Consider the following 17186-nt stretch of genomic DNA (forward strand, 5'->3'; position numbering starts at 1 on the left):
GGCGATCGATTGCTAATGCCTGCCGATCGATTAGATCGGCGATCGATTGATCGCGCCTGCCGATCGATTCGATCGGCGATCGATTGCTAATGCCTGCCGATCGATTAGATCGGCGATCGATTGATCGTGCCTGCCGATCGATTAGATCGGCGGTCGATTGCTAATGCCTGCCGATCGATTAGATCGGCGATCGATTGCTAATGCCTGCCGATCGATTAGATCGGCGGTCGATTGCTCATGCCTGCCGATCGATTAGATCGGCGATCGATTGCTAATGCCTGCCGATCGATTAGATCGGCGATCGATTGCCAATGCCTGCCGATCGATTAGATCGGCGATCGATTGCTAATGCCTGCCGATCGATTCGATCGGCGATCGATTGATCGTGCCTGCCGATCGATTAGATCGGCGATCGATTGCTAATGCCTGCCGATCGATTAGATCGGCGATCGATTGCTAATGCCTGCCGATCGATTAGATCGGCGATCGATTGCTCATGCCTGCCGATCGATTAGATCGGCGATCGATCGATCGCGCCTGCCGATCGATTAGATCGGCGATCGATTGCCAATGCCTGCCGATCGATTAGATCGGCGGTCGATTGCCAATGCCTGCCGATCGATTGCTAATGCACACTATTTGCACACTCCTTGCACACCCTTTGCACTCATACAGAGGCAGGAGGTTTCTCAGTTCTGGTCGGGGTTTTTTGGGGCGTTCATTCAGGGGGATTTCCTCAAGGATTGGGACACTCCTTGATTCCATCCCTTGCCTGTCTCCCAAGCGCCACCCTGTGGGCAGAGCGCGGTACTGCGCGCCTGCCTCTCCCAAGATGGCGGCTCGGGTGTCGCTCCCCGACCTTCTAACTCTGGCTGCAAAAGGAGGGTGGCACAGCAAGGAGCCCGCTCGCTCTAGTGGGATGCCTGCGCACGACGCCGACACCGATCCCACGGGTGCGATTTTCGGCGGCGTTTCCAATCGTGCGGACATCTCCTTCAGCCCGCTTCGGCCCGGGGAAGAGGGGCGGGGCCGCCAGCGATGGTCCCGGCGCAGCCCGGGCAGGCTCGGGGCGGAGCCGGGGCTTGGCGAGGCGGGGCACGGAGGTCCCGGGGACGGGACCGGGCGGGGCCGGGGCGGTGCTTTAGGGGCGGTCCCCAGTGGTCCCAGGCGGCACCGGGGGCGGGGCCGGGTGATCCCGGAGCGGTACCGAGCTGTGCTGGGGACGGCGCTGCAGGGGCGGTGCCGGGCCCGCCTCAGGGTGATTGAATGCCCAGAAATCGCCTCCTCTGCCCCGTGCTCACACTGAGCTGCGGGCTGCAGCGTGCTGTCGGAGCTCCGCACACAGCACGGATTTGGGCTTCCCCTCCTCTCAAACCCTCTCCCCCTTCTTCCTCCTCCTCATCTTCCTCTTTTTCCTCTCCCTCCGCCTCGCCCCCCTCCCCGGGCCCCTGACTCCCCCCGGGATCCCCTCCTCCGGAGGCGGCCCTTCCGAACCGACCCCCCCTCCAAGCCCCGGAGCCCGAGACCATTAAGGTAAGCTTTGGAATTGAAATATCAGGATATTCACTGGCCTGAAATTTCAGGATTGTACGATTTTTTCTTGAAGCAGTTGCCTTTGCTGCAGGATTGTGTGGTCACCAGTCTCCTTTCCTGTGACTCTTGTTGAAATTTGCTGTCAGATAACCGGCTAGTAACGAAATATTTGACAGAAATCAATGCTGTGAACGGACTTCACTGCAGCAGTTGATGAAAGAGCAAAGAAAATGTCTGTCGTGTTTACGCACCCCCCCGAGGCTGAATGAATTCTGATACTGTAATAAATCAGTGCAGTTGGTGCCTGCAAAGGTCTTGACATTGATCAAGAAGATATTGCTTTGGATTTTTACTTTTTATCAGCGTTTCTTTAATCTGTACTTCAGCACTCTAGCCTTTCATAAGTCTTCTCCGGTTTCCTCTGGCCCTGCAGAGTAGTCCTCTCTGTTATTGTCTGATCCCAGCTTTGATGCAAGGAGGACTTTTTGTCTTGAAAATTAGCATCCCCCTCTGCATATTTAAATTAGTTATTTGACTTTTGAGAAAAAGCTGGTCAGCTCGAAGTCCACCAGACACCAGAGGCTGCTGTTTTTAGCACCTTATTCAAAGAGGACATCCTTTAGTTACCTAAATAGGGGTAGAGATTTACCCCTAGGAATAAGGAATAAATGCAAGCAGACTGTCCTGCCAAGAAAAAATCCAGTTACAGTGACTGAATTCGGGTTTAGTTGCCCTTGATCCTTGCAAGGGATTAAAGGCAGGTTCACTTGGTCTCCCAGCAATGAATGTCTCAACCGAAAGCTGCTCAAAATGTGCCGTTTTTCTGATGGTTTTGGATTCTTTTGCCAGGTGGGAACATGGACTGCTTGACTTGTTCCTGTGTCCACTTTCCACTTCAGTCCTTTGCATTTTCTCTGAAGGGAAAGCAGGAACAGGGAAGTTGGGGCAGTTCCGTCAGCAGAAAGGCTGCTAAGAATAGATGGTAAGGACTTACTTTTCTGCACAGTGCCATGTAACTGAAGGCTCGTTTTTGGATTTCACATTCTGTTCCTGCCCGGTTTTGTGAGAGCTGCAGGTGCATTTCTGTTTCCAGACCCTGCCAAAAATAGTCGCTTATATTATAATGAATCCTTTTTCCTTCATGTTTTCTTGCTTTAAATGAATTCCCCTGTCAGATTGATGTGAGCAGCAGTTATTTTTAGAGCTGCTGGTGTTGTACACGGAGTAACTGTAGAACAAATGAGTTGTGATGGCTTCCTTGTATTTGATGTGTGGAGAGGAGCAAAGGCACAGATTCATCCTGTGTAATTGCAGTCGTCCAACGTAGGTGCCAGGGTCGGGAAGCTGGGCAAGGTTTCCTCTCTTGCTGGGCCTTAGGGGGAGGGAGCTGAACCCTGGTGTCACTCGGATTCCTTCCTCTTCTCCCTCCTCCTTTCTTGCTTGTAGAGCTGGAGCTCGGGGTCACCGAGTTTGGGTGCTCGCAGTCAGGGCCTGAATTTGGAGAGCAGGAAAGCGGGGGGAAGTTTCTAGGCACGTCAAAGCCTGTCTCTAGGGTGTGGGACTTGTTGGTCTTCCTCACCACCCCCAGCAACTTGCACTTCTCTCTGGACCTTGCTGTGGTCACAGCCCACTGCTCATTTATGTGACTGTTCATCCGTCTGCCTGATTGCTTTAAGTACAAGTAGCCTGATTCAGGTTTAATTTAGCAATGATTTTCCTCTGTTTCATCGGTAGTTTTCTAAAACTCCCCTACAGGCTATTTTGAAGGTGCTTTTTTTTTTTTTTTTTTTTAACTGCCTGTGATGATAGAAAGCTGTACGGCCCTCTGAAAGCAGTATAACCTGCTTTCCAGAAATTACAGAAGTAGGATTTTTATTGTCCACTATGCAGCTGAAGTCCCCCTAGTGAGCCTCTTGAACTGAGGGTGAGGAGAGCGGCAGATACGCCTCCTCATCAACCTGCTCTTCTTTTCGTTCCTAAAAGAAGGAAGCATGAAGGTAACTATAGAAAAAGATCTGCATCCCTCGGGGTTTTGTATTTTAGGTGTTTTGAGGTTTATTTACACACCTCCTCCTTTGTTTCCTGGACAGGTTTTACGTGACAGTGGAGCGTTTGAGGACACGTGGAAGGAGCTTTCAATTTGGCTGGAGCACTTGGATAATACAAAAGAAGACCAGAAGGAAGCAGTGATTCAGTTTTTGGAAAAGGTAACGGTGTTCAAATCAGCTGGATAAAAAAATGCAAAGAATAGTGTTAGTGGAAACTGGAGGTCTTGTTGCTATTGTTGAGAAACCTGTCAAAGGCCAGCGAATGAATTCTGAGAAAAGCCTTGTTTGGGATTCTTTATACGGAGGTGGCATCCTTCTTGTGTTCAGTGGGAGGGCAGCCAAATGATTTGTAGGAAAATGAAATCCAAAAAGATCAGCTGTTATTACAGCATTGTCGGTGTAAGGGTAGAGTGGTGTAGGTGTGGGTAGCTTTGATCTCCTCTTTAGGTGCCGACATTATCAGAGCTCAGTAGATGGTGGTCCTTGACAAGGAAAGGTGACACTTGCTGTTTACTCTTCAGGATGTTGAATGCCCAGTGCTTTGCCTCCACTGTGGTCTGCCCAGGTACTCGGTGTGTGGTCGCAATCTAGGTGCCAAGTTGTGGTGGGTTTTTGTTTTTCCATCAGTGTGGCCTGTAGAGCAGGAACTGTAGACAGAATCCTGCAGAAGTGCTATGGAAGTTGTCCTCATAAAAGCTGCCCAGCTTTCAGCACGTGGTCGTTCTCAGTACCGTGTGGTTCCCCTGCACTTGCCAGCCAGCAGGTGCACTTACCTTTCTCCCCACCTTTGCTGACAGATCCTGCTGAAGCTGGTGGCCAACCCCTGTCCCTACACTGACAAGGCAGCAGACCTGGTTCAGGCAGCCAGCACGCTCCAGGTGGCTCTGTTTAAACAGGACTCTGATAACATCAGCATCCCCGTCTCTCACGTTGATGGTATGTGGTAACCTGTCAACATCCCAACTCCATGACTTGGGGATACACTTTCTAGCCCTAATCAGCAAACTGGGGATGGATAACTCTGGCAATCCTGTTAAGTAAGGGCCCTCCAGGATTCAGCTCTCCACGTGTTCTTGGTATCAGAAGTCGAAGTGGAATTGCCAAGTTGCCGCTTTACCTCTGAAAGTAATTTCTGCCGTGGCTGTGCCACTTGAACGGTATTTGAAATCTCTCTTCATGCTCTTGCAGCGGCGTTTTTGAACTCAAATGGAAATCTAGCCCTTCTGCCTGGGACTGTTGACAGAGTCATGGAATCCCAGAATGGTTTGGCTGGCAAGGCTCCTTAAATCTCATCCAGTTCCAGCCCTGCCATGAACAGGGACACCTTTCAGTAGCCCGGGCTGCTCCAAGCCCCAGTGTCCAGCCTGGCTTTGGACACGTCCAGGGATCCAGGAGCAGCCACAGCTGCTCCGTGCTGGACAGCAGCATTGAAAGGCAGAGTGAAGGTTCAGCTGTAATTTAGGGGTTGCACTTAACGTTGTATTGTGTGACAAATGTGGCTTTCATACTTTTTTTTAAATTTTTTTTTATTAAAAAGAATTAAAAAGATGCCTTGTATTCCTGGAGTGTTGCATTCTACGTCTGTTGTTTTTCCTGTTAGTCTGGATTCTTGCTTTGATGTTTTTCTTCACTTATTAGATGTCCTGGATATGGTGGATGTCCTGATCGAGGACAGTGATGGCTTTGATGAAGAAGTTGGGTTCTCTTTAAATGAAGACGTGATCATTTCCCTTCAGTGCTGTTGTCCCTGCTGCATTAGAAGCCAGGAATGAACAAGTCCACGTGGGCCTGGATGCTGATCCCTCTTGCTGGTCCATGACAGCATGTGACAGGTGAGATTTCCAGGTGTCTGATTTAGCAGGAAACTGGTTTGTTCCTTCTTGTGAGGAGGCTCATTGGCTTTGCATGGGCAAAGCCACTCCACGTTTTCCATCTAGGAACAGAGCTGGGGAGCTGTTTGAAAACAGAGTCCCAGAGGTAAACAGCTTGGCTCGGTATTTCTGTGGGGGAATAGAAGAATATCTGTGTCTTCTGATTTTTCTCTCGTCTTTCTTCCACAGGTGTTTTTGTATTCCTGACTTGGGTTTCCATCGGGGACACGTGGCTTGGAGCTCAGGAGCCGGATCTGTTCCTTGCCCACGGCAGATTGGTCTGCACTAGTGCAGGTGACGAATTACAGGACGGCTTGGGAACTCGGAAACAAGGAGAAGCAAGTCTTATGTGTCTTTGCAAAAAGATTTGGCTACCACAGGGCATTAATTCAGGGAGTTAAGACTTCATCTTTAACGTTCTGTGCTCTGCCAGCATCACTGCGAGCCCTGAAAGCCTCCTGAGCTGTTCTCATACAGACCTATCTTGTTTGGTCAAAAAAAAATCTTAGTTTAGTTTCGTCCAAGAAATGTTACTACTCTGTGCGAGCTCATGGGGAAGCTTTTATTCGGCATCTCTCAGTGGGACATTGAAAGTCCAACTTCCCATTTCTTGAACAGTCTGAGAGGCAGTATTACTTTCTATCATTTTTATCACATGCATTTTAAACTTTTTGAGGAACCGGCAGGACTGTTTGTGCGGAGGCGTGCGGTTCACAGCCATCCTCTGTCCAACGTAGGATGGGAAAAAAAGGCTGGAGAGCTTCCTACAAGGGGCTGTAAGTGCAAATGACCAGGAGCCCGGGGTTTAGTCATGATGGTTTAGTATTTCTTTAAAGACTCTGATTGATTTCATGATGCCAAAACCAGTATGAATAGAAGACTGAAGTCAGGAATCACGATGGTCTCCTTGGGTTTAAAAAGCTTTAATGGTGTTTCAAGACATTTGTATGAGACCTGGTTTGTTTTTTCTTACCCTTTTATTCAATCAAAAAAAAAAAAAAAAAAAAAAAAAGCCTTGATCCATCACTGCTGCTGTGATGTGTGACAAATGCCTGTCCTCCCTCCACGTGGAACAGGTGAGAGGTGGAACTGAAGCCCAAAGAGTTTTCTGCCCACTGATAACATGTGAGTCATATTGGGAATTCTCTGCAGAATGGCAACAGTTGTTCTTGAATTTGGCCATGAGGGGAGTGGAACATGGCAGCCCGGGTCTGAGAAGGTGCAGTGCCAGAAGGAGAAGCTTTGAAATGTTAAATCAGGATTGATTCAGGTGACTCGCGACCGCGTGCTGTGCCCAGGTCCCTGGTAGAAATACTGTGCAGGGAAAAGCCAGAGCTGCCTGTGCTATGAGCTGAATTTTTTATTGGGGGGGTGGGGTGTGAAATAAGAATGAGGTGCAAATGAGGGAATTGCTTGTGTGTGTGAATATTCTTGTCCTAAAGGAGCGCTGCCCGGTGCTCCTCCCTTCCTGTGCCCCTCTCCTGGTGAGCCTCTGTCCTGCTGGCCGTGCCTCTCTGTCTCCGTGCCTGTGCTGCTCCTTGCCCGTCTTTGCCCGCCCCGCACGGGCTGTGCTCGCTTCCTCTCTGGCTCCTGGGTTCCCTCTTTGTCATGGTACCCCTCAGTCCTTGCTGTGTGTTTGGCACTCTCTGTCTTTTCTCCGTCCTTCTCTGTGCCTCTGTGGTGCTCCCTGTGCCGTTGTTTCCCGTGGGATCCTTGTGTCCCGGTCACTGTCTGTCCTAGGGTGATGTTATGGTGTTTCTATCTCCAATCATGTGTCCTGATTATGTTTGGTATTATGTCCTGTGCTTCCAGGACTGAGTCTGAGAGTGAAGCTTTGTTTTGTCTTGTTATCAGCCGGCTCACCTCCCCCATGGTCTATGTTTAGGAGAGGTTTTAGCTCGGTTTGCTTGCTTGCTTGCTTGCCTGCTTGCTTGCCTGCTTGCTCGCTTCTGCCTCTTTTTCTTTCCTTCGCTTTGCCCTTGCTTTTTTCTTATTAGTTAGTTCAGCTAGGCAGTCCAACTTTTTCCCTGGACTGTTTTCTCTTCCACCCCGTCCCCTCCCTCTCCTGGATACCATCTGAACCTGTTCCGGACGGGGACCTGGGAAACCCCAAGAAACACCGGGAGTCTACACTCTGTCACCTGCAGCAGCCATTCCCAAGCGCCAGAGACTGATAACTGGGCGACCACTCGCCAGAGAGACTGAACTCGTCATCCCTTCAGAACGGTGAAAGAGTTTTTTGTCAGCTGGTGTTGTCTTTTTTCCCTGTGCTGGGGAGTGTCTTGCTTGTTAAATAAAGAGGTTTTTTTCTCCCACTCTTCTCCGAGGAAATTCTTCCCGAACCCGGTGGGGTGGGGGGGAGGAGTCGTGGGGTTTGCTGTCTGGGGGCTCCTTCTGGAGGTTTTCCCCCAAATTTGCCCCAAACCAGGACACTGTCCCTGTTCATTTTTAATCCCTCCCTCTTGTGCTGCCCATCCAGCATGCCAGGGGTTTCTTTTCGTTTTTTGGTTATTTTTCGTTTTCATTTTTCTTCTTCTTTTTTTTTTTTTTTTTTAGGGGGGGTTCCATTTCATCGTGCACCTTGATGTTGATTTTCTTCCCTTGTCTTCTCTGCTGCCCCTCCTCCTTTCTGCCCCTTGTCCCCTGTGTCTGCAGGGCTGGGGAGGAACTTCAGCCCTTGTGGGGGTTGCCCTCCCTTTTCTGGTGTCAGCAGAGTCACTTTCTGTGGGATGGACACATGGGAGGGGTTGCAGTCAAGTGCCCTGCTGCTGTCCAGGGCAGTTGGAGTCGTTCTGTGCCTTCTTTGGGGTGAGGAAAAAAGGCTGAGGGGGGCTCCGACGTGGTTTGGGGCAGCCCAAGGTCCCTGGGAGAGGGAGCCGGGCTGCGCTGGAGGAGCAGGTGAGTCGGGCATGGGGGGGGGGTCATGGTGGGTGCCAGAACATTGAGAGGGAGGGGTGGGTGTAGAATGCATGAAAAACAGAACCTTAAAAAACAGCTAAATATAGTCTAAAAGGAATGTTTTATTGGTTTGTGTTTGGATAGAGGTAGGGTTTTTTTATAGATACTGTAAATATAAAAGATAAAGAATAAAAATATAGAAGCAAATATAAGAAACCAATATATAAATATATTACATTACATTATATTTTGTTATGAAAATAGAAATATATAAATATTTAGACTTTAAAAGGAATTTTTTATTGTTTTTTATTTGGTTAGAGGAGGGTTTTTAATAAATAATATAAATAATATAGGCAAAAATATACAAATATGCAAAAATAGATACTGACATAAAATTATTATAAGTATATATGCATATATATATGTAAGTATAAATCTATAGAAATAAATATAAATATAAAATATATGTATGTAGTATGTAATATAAATAATTTATCGATTTTAATATGTTATATTAAATAGTATTTATAATAGAATGTAAATAGCATCTAGTATATTAATATACTAGTAAAAACTACATTAAATAGTATATAAATATAGAATACACAATATAGACATATAAATCTACAGATATAAATATGAAAACTAAATAGAAAAATATATTCAAATATAATTTAAAATAATCGAGTTTTTTGTTTCTATTTGGTTAGAGGCAGAGCTTTTAAATAAATAATATTAAAAACTATGAACCTACAAATATATATGGATATAGATAAAATAGAAATAACATTAGTAATATAAATCTATGTATATAATGAATAATAAAATAATATTGTATGTATGATAAATAGAATAGCAATTAAACTGAATATATGAAATATGTATAGATTGTGAATATAAATTAAATATTAAAAAATAGATGATTTATATATATAAATCGGGAAATATCCATGAAAATTGGGGGAAACATCCATGAGAAATGGGGGGAAAAATCTGTGAGAGACGGGGAAAAATGGGGAAAAAATCCTCGAAAAATAGGGGAAAAAATCCATGAAAAATGGGGGGAAAATCAGTGAGAAATGGGGAAAAATCAGTGAGAAATGGGGAAAAATCAGTGAGAAATGGGGGGTAAAAACCAGTGAGAAATGGGGGGTAAAAATCAGTGAGAAATGGGGGGAAAATGGGGGAAAAAATCAGTGAGAAATGGGGAAAAATCAGGAAAAAATCCACGAAAATTGCGGGAAAAAATGCTTGAAAAATTGGGGAAAAAATCTGAGAGAAATGGGGAAAAAAAATCAATGAAAAATGGCGGGAAAAGGTTTCTCAGTTCTGGTCGGGGTTTTTTAGGGCGTTCATTCAGGGGGATTTCCTCAAGGATTGGGACACTCCTTGATTCCATCCCTTGCCTGTCTCCCAAGCGCCACCCTGTGGGCAGAGCGCGGTACTGCGCGCCTGCCTCTCCCAAGATGGCGGCTCGGGTGTCGCTCCCCGACCTTCTAACTCTGGCTGCAAAAGGAGGGGGGGGCACAGCAAGGAGCCCGCTCGCTCTAGTGGGATGCCTGCGCACGACGCCGACACCGATCCCACGGGTGCGATTTTCGGCGGCGTTTCCAATCGTGCGGACATCTCCTTCAGCCCGCTTCGGCCCGGGGAAGAGGGGCGGGGCCGCCAGCGATGGTCCCGGCGCAGCCCGGGCAGGCTCGGGGCGGAGCCGGGGCTTGGCGAGGCGGGGCACGGAGGTCCCGGGGACGGGACCGGGCGGGGCCGGGGCGGTGCTTTAGGGGCGGTCCCCAGTGGTCCCAGGCGGCACCGGGGGCGGGGCCGGGTGATCCCGGAGCGGTACCGAGCTGTGCTGGGGACGGTGCTGCAGGGGCGGTGCCGGGCCCGCCTCAGGGTGATTGAATGCCCAGAAATCGCCTCCTCTGCCCCGTGCTCACACTGAGCTGCGGGCTGCAGCGTGCTGTCGGAGCTCCGCACACAGCACGGATTTGGGCTTCCCCTCCTCTCAAACCCTCTCCCCCTTCTTCCTCCTCCTCATCTTCCTCTTTTTCCTCTGTCACTGCTGAGGCTCTGGAAAGAACTGAAATTCTGCAGGGAGACATGTCCTCTCGTGGCCCCAGGGACTGCCTCGGCACGGGCCAGGAGCGCCTCCGGCCCCTGCCTTCTCCTGCTTGAAAAGATCACCTGGAGCCCGAGCTCGGGGGGGTGAAATCAGCTGAAATCCAGGTAACTCTGTCAAGTGCCCCCCAGGGACATCGGCGGGGCTGGGGGATGAGGGTTTGAAACAGCAAATTCTTTGGAATATACACCTGTCCCCGTGCCGATGCTGCTGAGCTTCCTGCCACAGTATATCCCCACTCCATGAGGCGCTGTGAGGTTATGGCAGTGGGAATTGAGCAGGGAATTCGGGGCTATGGGCATAATTCACGGGAGCTAGCAAAGCTGACAGCGAACCCCAAATCGGGGCACAGCACAGAGAACAATCTGTGTGCTGCCCTGTCAGCTCAAGCCCCTGGGCTGGGAAGTATTGGGAGTTAAATGTATGGAATTACACAAATCACAGCAACTGGCATCACCCAGAGGGACAATCCAAGTCCCAAACAATTCCTCCACAGTCCACTCTGGCAAAAACACCCTGTGCCTGCCAGGAGCTCTGACCCTGCTTTTCCTACCAGCTCCTGAGCAGTGTCAGGGCCACCACGACGCCTTTAAAATCCAGATAAACCCCAAATCCTACACAGTGATTAATCCAAAGAAAGTACTGAATTGTTGTCATTAAAAGCTCAAAACTCATTAAGAATTCTATGACAACAGTGTAATGGACTCCCAGGAACCTCATGAATGCTCTCGGTTTCATTTTTGTGTATTTTTACTCCCTCATTTGGCAGCTTGTAAAACTTATCCTGGAATTCAGAGGTCAAGCAGGATCGACTTTGGATTGACCTTCACCTCTGTTCCCACTTTGTGCAAACACAACTCGTGCCCAGGTGGGTGAACTCATCACCTCAGCTTTTCACTCCAGAGTATCCCCTCCTTATTTCCCTGTAGATGAACTCAGATCCACTCCTCACCTCCACTGGTCATCCAAGCGTCCATTCTGTTCCCCACAGGCCCTGGTGGCCCCAGGGAGCTCCCTTGGCCTTTCTCCTGCCCCTCTGCAGCCCGAGGTCGCTACACAAACAGTTCTTGTGTCCCCTCTAAATGACCCCGGGTTTTCTGCTCAATGAATGGCATGACCCGTGCCCACTGCTCATGATTCACCCAACCAAAATCGAGAGCAAATGTTGCTTGGGCTTTAAGAACTTGAAATAACTCTGAAGCAAAAGAAATCACCTTTTTCTTCTGGTTTTTATTTTTATTTTTTCATTTAAGATGCTGGACTTGCCTCTGTGGATGTGTGCTGAGCTCTCACTGCAGGGGACTGTCAGGCCTGAATGGCTGTGAGTTCGTGTTCTTCTCAGTAGGGAATCAGAAATTATTCTTAGACCATAGAATTGTTTTCTGCAACCTTTCCCCTTTCCTCTTTGTGCCTTTGAATTTTTCAGCTGTTCCCTGTTGTCACTTCCCCTGCCTGACTTCTGTGCAGCTCCTAGCTGGGAAAAACTGGGAAAACTTAGGGGGTACAGAGGTGGAATTTTTGGCTGGATTTTTCTAACATTTCTAATTTTGCTGAACTTATTTCCCCAGTGAGAAGAGCACGAACTCACAGCCATGCAGGCCTGACAGTCACTGCGGGAAATCTGACACAGTATTAATAGGTAACCTTTCCTGAGAGCAGTCACCACCCCAGTCCTCCAGCCTTGTCAAATGTTTGCAATGAATGGACCCAAGTTCTAATCCTTAATCTAAATTTATGTCAGCTTTTGTTAGAAAGATACCGGACAGTAAATCATACAAGAGAATTTAAAAATTGCACAAAGAATAACAGGCCCAGACCAAACCCAACTGCCCCCATCAGTGCTCCACCCCAATTTTGGGAGAAACAGTGATACAGTTTATAAATACTCTCCTTCCACACTATTCAGTCCTTCACCGCACATCCCCAGAGAGGAGTCCCTCAGACCTTGCTCCCCTGAACACCAGGAGAGCTGGAGTTTCACCCAGATCCCACATTCCCATGGCAGTTAATCCCAGCAGGGAGGCAAAGAGGAACCCTGCATCCTCTGACATAGCCCACAGCACGGGCAGCACCAGGAGCCCTCCAGGCTCAGACCTCTGGTGCTGAAGCCTCTGGGCTTTGGCTGATCAAACACCACAGCTCTTGGCAAAGATGCCAGGAGAGTCGTGATTCTTCCTGTCCTAAAAGAGAGGAGGAAAAGAAAATTAAGTCGACTGCAGAAGGATTCCAGCTCTCACACTTCTGGAGGGGGGAGAGGGAGGGGGAAGTGATTTGCCTAATTTCCACTGAAATCAGAGGTTAATGGTTCTAATCTGTATCCTTGGAAATCTGCAATTAGATATTTCGTCAACACTGGATTTAGTCTATTAAAAGCTGTACATTTTTCCCTCAACCATACTTTATGCATACTAGAGAAATAAATTTGCACGTTTTCTGGCTTTTCTGACATTTCCTGGCTTTTTAATCCTAGTCTTTGCCTTCTGAAAAGCATTAATTGACTCAATTTTCACTCATGACAAATCCACCTGGTTTTTAAAATATGAGATTTTACATTCATAGCGACAGAATTTTCATTGACATTTAAACTTGACTGGAAAATGTGCATGATTTCTACCGTGTTACCCTGAATGAGAACTCTATCTGTCAATTTAAATAACTTTCACTCTTTTCTTATTCATCATACAGCTTTTATCCCTTCAGATACCTTTGCTTTCTATCTATATTGTACAGCAAACCTCCACAACTTTAACTTTTCCATCTTTTCTGAGACATGTTTTCTTGTATTTCAATTACCAGTGGCCTGGCGTTTCATTTGCTCTGGCTTTCTTTGTGACTTTTGTTACCTTATTTAGCCCACGAAAACACCCACAGGGAATATAACCACAGCAGCTTATCAGAGCTGTAAAATTGAGGCTACATTTCTGATGTGCAATATGCTCTTGCAGTACCTTCACGAGGGCATTCTGCATACAGCAGGAGAATATTTACTGATGTACTAGTGCAATAATGACCCACCTGCCTCTGCTCCTCTCTGGGGCACTTTCTGTCTGTAGGGATTGGAATTAACGACAGTCTCTCTGTGCTGCCTGATGTCAGAGCTGAGAAAGGTGTCGAGGATATATAAGAGTCGTGAGACTTGCCAGAAAGGAAGAGGGAGAAGGATACTCCAGAGCCAGATGCAAGCGTGGAATTGTTGCATGCACACTTCCTGCTAACCAAGAGGGCTTGCTGGCTTCTCCAGTTAGATCTGTGACCACAAAAAGGTAAATACTTTGCCTTTTTTCTTACTTTCCCTGCAGTGCAAAAGATGCGCCTTTAGAAAAGCTCTATATCCCCTATTATTAATCAAGAGCATTTTTTCAGGAAAAGACTAAGACAGCTTTAAAGTAAACTGCACTGGGGACCAGAATTTGAGACTGGGATATGTCAGGAAACGCAAATCAGAGATAAGGGATAGGATTGAAACTACTGGATGGAAAATGAGCATTTACTGCTGAGAGCCATATTTCTGAAACTGAATTGTGTCACTAAACTTGAAGGGATCATTTTTCTCACTCTAGCTTGTGAAAAAGACTAATTGCTCTTGATTTAGGACAGAATGGGCATCGGTGATAGGATGTGCTGAAGAGTATTTGGGTTAGCTTTCAGTTTTGAATCACTGTTCTTTTCAGAAAGTTTGGAAGGGAAGATGCACAACCTGAAGTTGTCAGTTTTCTTCATTGCACTTTCTGTCACTCTGAGCTGTTTGGAAGCTACACCTATTGAGGGGTGAGTGACAAATAATCATGTTTATTTCTTTTTAGGGAAAAAGGTGTTCAGATTATTGCATGAGTTGCTTTTGCTTTCATGTCTTAAATAATATAAAAATAGAGTTATTCAAGCTCACTGTTTTATTGTTGTTCAGAGATTACTGTCTCTGGCTGATGATCTATCTGATGGTACTTCCAAGAGACAAGGATGGATGTTGCCTGTAATGTCACACAATACACTCTCAGGACTCAGTGAGGAAATGCCAGAACAACCAGCAGCAAAGACAAAAAGGTATTGATTTTCCTTGTTTCTTCCAGCCATATCAGATTGAATCATGAAGCAAACTTTGTTCCAGTGATATCCTGCTATTTGAGAGACTTTGCTTCTGCTTTTTTTCCTCAGGAAAAAAAAAAAAAAAAAGATATTAAAATATCCTTCTACTAAACAGAGCTTTCCTATAAGCATAAAGATCAGCTTTTCTGTAACAAAAAGATCAAAGCATTTAGGGTCGAAAGTGAAATCCAGGGACTTTGTTTCAAATCATTTGATCATTTTACGATTATAAACTTTCTTAAATTAAAGAGGCTGCAAACTCTACATTACCTTGTGAAGAAAGGTGCATTTTGCAAGCGCCTTCCTTTTTAAAAAGTTCATCAGATTTCCAAGCCTGGGGGGGAAAGAAAAGAAAACATACCCTTCTTAATAATACTGCAGCTCTACTGGAATGGAATTATTTTATGGTAAAAATGCTTTCAGTAATTAAGCAATTTTAAAATCACATAATTAAATATTAATCATAAGAAGAAGGAAAAGAAGAAATTGATTCTGAGAGAATTTCACTTGTCTGAAATATATTGTTATTTATAAATTCAATTTCAGGACCTCTGTGAGAACCAGTTGCTATTTGAACCTTGTGTGGTAAGGACTTGAATAAAACCAAAAGAAATATCCATGAAAGTCAATGGGAGGTTATATAAAGCCCTATGCAACAATTTTCTTGTAATGCAATTACACATTTAAAATATTAATTGCTTAAGAACTGCTGCCTATCTACTAATCAAGAACCTGTATAAGACAGACATTCCTTTCATAGCTGCCTTTCCTCTTGTATTATTAGATCAATACAAATAACTTCAAAAGGTTATATGACATTTTAGATGATAGATTTAATAATCAGTAAGCAAAGGAACACATTGGTAACTGCTCAGAGTTTGAAACTGGGATATAGCTGCTCTTCACAGTAAATTTTAGCCACAAAGTGATATCTAATTCATGCCATATCAGCATGAAGAAGTCCAAGAAAATATGCAACAACTCAGTAGGCAATCTCTGCGAGCAAGTATTTCTGTTTGAAGGAAGAACACAGTAATCTAAGAAACAAGTCTGAAAACCCAAGCTAACCATTACATTGCAATTTAAAAAAACCCCTCGTGCTACATAGGTTTTACGTGGAGTTCTGTAAATGATCTGTCGGTTCAGATCATAAAATGTTATTTCTAGATACGGATCCTTCCTCGGACACTCTTTAAAGTATCATTCAGCAAAGGATTTTCTCTCACCACAACAGAACTTTCAATTTGCTGGTGTTTCAAAAGAGATGTGGCAGGTTTTTCTTTTAGATGAAACCTCTGTTTAGTCAGAGCTAAGTGGGAAGAGAGACAGAGCAAAAGACCATCCTAAGTGATTCTGCAGTTGGCAGAAGCTGGCAATGCCTGCTACTTCTCATGATATGTGGTGCAGATGGGAGAAAGAGTCTTTGGGTTTAATCCACTTGCTGTGGACTGGAATATTACCACTCACTTCAGTGAGAGCAGGATGTAATTCTGTGAAAACATGAGAACTGAATAAATGTTAGTGATCATCATTATGTTAGTAATCCTCATGATATCAGCAAGAGCTCTAAATAGATTTAGAAGTTCAGCTGAAAGTTAAACATTTAATCATTGCTTTCACTTTGTGTCTCACCTATACTATCATTACAGGTCTTCTAAATGTCATAAACTGCTGTGCAGGATATCAATAAAAACGACATATGACAGTTCATGTCTCTGCATTTGAATAACCTCCATCATTAAAACTGATAATAGCACCCAGCACAAGGATTTTTTTCAGGAACAAAGTAGGTGGTGGGAAGATTCTAATGTTCCTGTATTTGTGCACATATTAAAAGAACTCCCACATTAGCAGAGCTCAAATGACTATGAGAAGTGGCACACTCGATGGCTCATTGTTTGACTGACTGCTGGCTGTCTTTGTTTCACCTTGGCAGTCACCAGCTGGAGAAGAGGAGATGCAACACGGCCACGTGTGTGACGCAGCGCTTGGCCGATTTCCTGGTGCGCTCCAGCGGCAGCGCCGGGGCCCTTTACCCGCCCACCAACGTGGGCTCCAACACCTACGGAAAGAGGGACAGAGAGCCCCAGAGCCACGCACAGCTTTAGGCTCTGGAGATGGCTGCTGACACTAGAAGCTCAGTTTTTATTGTATCAACAACCTCTCGGTCATTTATTACTTGTAGAGTCTTACCAGTGCCTTGTTTTCTCTGTGTGTGTGGGGGGGTATGTGATTTATGTTCATCATTCCACCATGCATGTACAATGACATGCATAGGCTATTCTTTCAACCCCATTAAGAAATCCAGAAATCTGCTTGTTAAAATCCTTTGTAAAAATCTGTCACGATAATAAATGGAAAAGTAATGGCAACAATGTTATTATTATTATTATTATTATTATTATTATTATTATTATTATTATTATTATTATTATAAGGATGAAAAAGATAACCCATGATGTGTATGTCTTTATAGTCACAGTCTGGTAAGAGAAAGAAACCGCCTTAATTAAAGAACAATAAATATCAGAATGCTAGCAAAAGTTATGTCCTAATGAAAGTAAAACAGAAGAATCTTCTGTTTTTTAAACATCTACAGCATCTTGTCTGGTACAGTTGAAGGAACAACTA

The 17186-nt window shown here is 45.7% G+C and overlaps 2 protein-coding genes and 1 long non-coding RNA gene across 6 annotated transcripts; 2 read left to right on the top strand and 1 right to left on the bottom strand.

Annotated features, from left to right (window-relative positions):
- The first annotated feature begins 1238 nt into the window (after positions 1-1238).
- On the top strand, positions 1239-7767 carry LOC148224584 (nucleolar pre-ribosomal-associated protein 1-like). 3 transcript variants are annotated; one of them, XR_015802805.1, is made up of 5 exons: positions 1239-1533; positions 3624-3740; positions 4379-4517; positions 5220-5413; positions 5642-7767. XR_015802805.1 is itself a non-coding variant. In XM_088162763.1 (5 exons), exons 2-4 carry the CDS (start codon positions 3525-3527, stop codon positions 5351-5353), a joined length of 489 nt encoding a protein of 162 aa, XP_088018889.1. In that variant the 5' UTR covers positions 1239-1533; positions 3424-3524; the 3' UTR covers positions 5354-5413; positions 5642-7767. The 3 variants fall into 3 exon arrangements, 2 of the variants coding, with proteins under 2 accessions (XP_088018889.1, XP_088018890.1); XM_088162763.1 differs by having other exon boundaries at positions 3424-3740; XM_088162764.1 differs by lacking the exon at positions 1239-1533 and adding an exon at positions 2198-3530.
- Positions 7768-10176: 2409 nt separating this feature from the next.
- Positions 10177-16932, top strand: LOC148224585 (islet amyloid polypeptide-like). 2 transcript variants are annotated; one of them, XR_015802806.1, is made up of 6 exons: positions 10177-10579; positions 11242-11340; positions 13526-13735; positions 14144-14240; positions 14377-14513; positions 16205-16466. XR_015802806.1 is itself a non-coding variant. In XM_088162765.1 (6 exons), the coding sequence occupies exons 4-6, from the start codon at positions 14161-14163 to the stop codon at positions 16661-16663; spliced, it is 387 nt and encodes a 128-aa protein (XP_088018891.1). In that variant the 5' UTR covers positions 10178-10579; positions 11242-11340; positions 13526-13735; positions 14144-14160; the 3' UTR covers positions 16664-16932. The 2 variants fall into 2 exon arrangements, 1 of the variants encoding a protein (XP_088018891.1); XM_088162765.1 differs by lacking the exon at positions 16205-16466 and adding an exon at positions 16492-16932 and having other exon boundaries at positions 10178-10579; positions 14379-14513.
- LOC148224586 (uncharacterized) lies at positions 14242-16602 on the bottom strand. The gene is made up of 2 exons (XR_015802807.1): positions 16463-16602; positions 14242-14889 (listed from the first exon to the last, which is right to left on the bottom strand). It is a non-coding gene; the product is annotated as an uncharacterized LOC148224586 (long non-coding RNA).
- Positions 16933-17186: the final 254 nt, after the last annotated feature.

This window comes from Sturnus vulgaris, chromosome 3, assembly GCF_052056855.1.
Source record: "Sturnus vulgaris isolate bStuVul1 chromosome 3, bStuVul1.hap1, whole genome shotgun sequence".
Classification (NCBI taxonomy): domain Eukaryota; kingdom Metazoa; phylum Chordata; class Aves; order Passeriformes; family Sturnidae; genus Sturnus; species Sturnus vulgaris.

What these genes read in the sequence shown, in the direction of transcription:
- LOC148224584 (XM_088162763.1), top strand. Translation starts at nt 3,525, where the DNA reads ATGAAGGTAACTATAGAAAAAGATCTGCATCCCTCGGGGTTTTGTATT. An exon ending in TGATTCAGTTTTTGGAAAAG is followed by an intron (nt 3,741 to 4,378) that starts GTAACGGTGTTC and finishes CTTTGCTGACAG; the next exon opens with ATCCTGCTGAAGCTGGTGGC. An exon ending in CCCCGTCTCTCACGTTGATG is followed by an intron (nt 4,518 to 5,219) that starts GTATGTGGTAAC and finishes TTCACTTATTAG; the next exon opens with ATGTCCTGGATATGGTGGAT.
- LOC148224585 (XM_088162765.1), top strand. Translation starts at nt 14,161, where the DNA reads ATGCACAACCTGAAGTTGTCAGTTTTCTTCATTGCACTTTCTGTCACT. An exon ending in GAAGCTACACCTATTGAGGG is followed by an intron (nt 14,241 to 14,378) that starts GTGAGTGACAAA and finishes TGTTGTTCAGAG; the next exon opens with ATTACTGTCTCTGGCTGATG. An exon ending in CCAGCAGCAAAGACAAAAAG is followed by an intron (nt 14,514 to 16,491) that starts GTATTGATTTTC and finishes TCACCTTGGCAG; the next exon opens with TCACCAGCTGGAGAAGAGGA.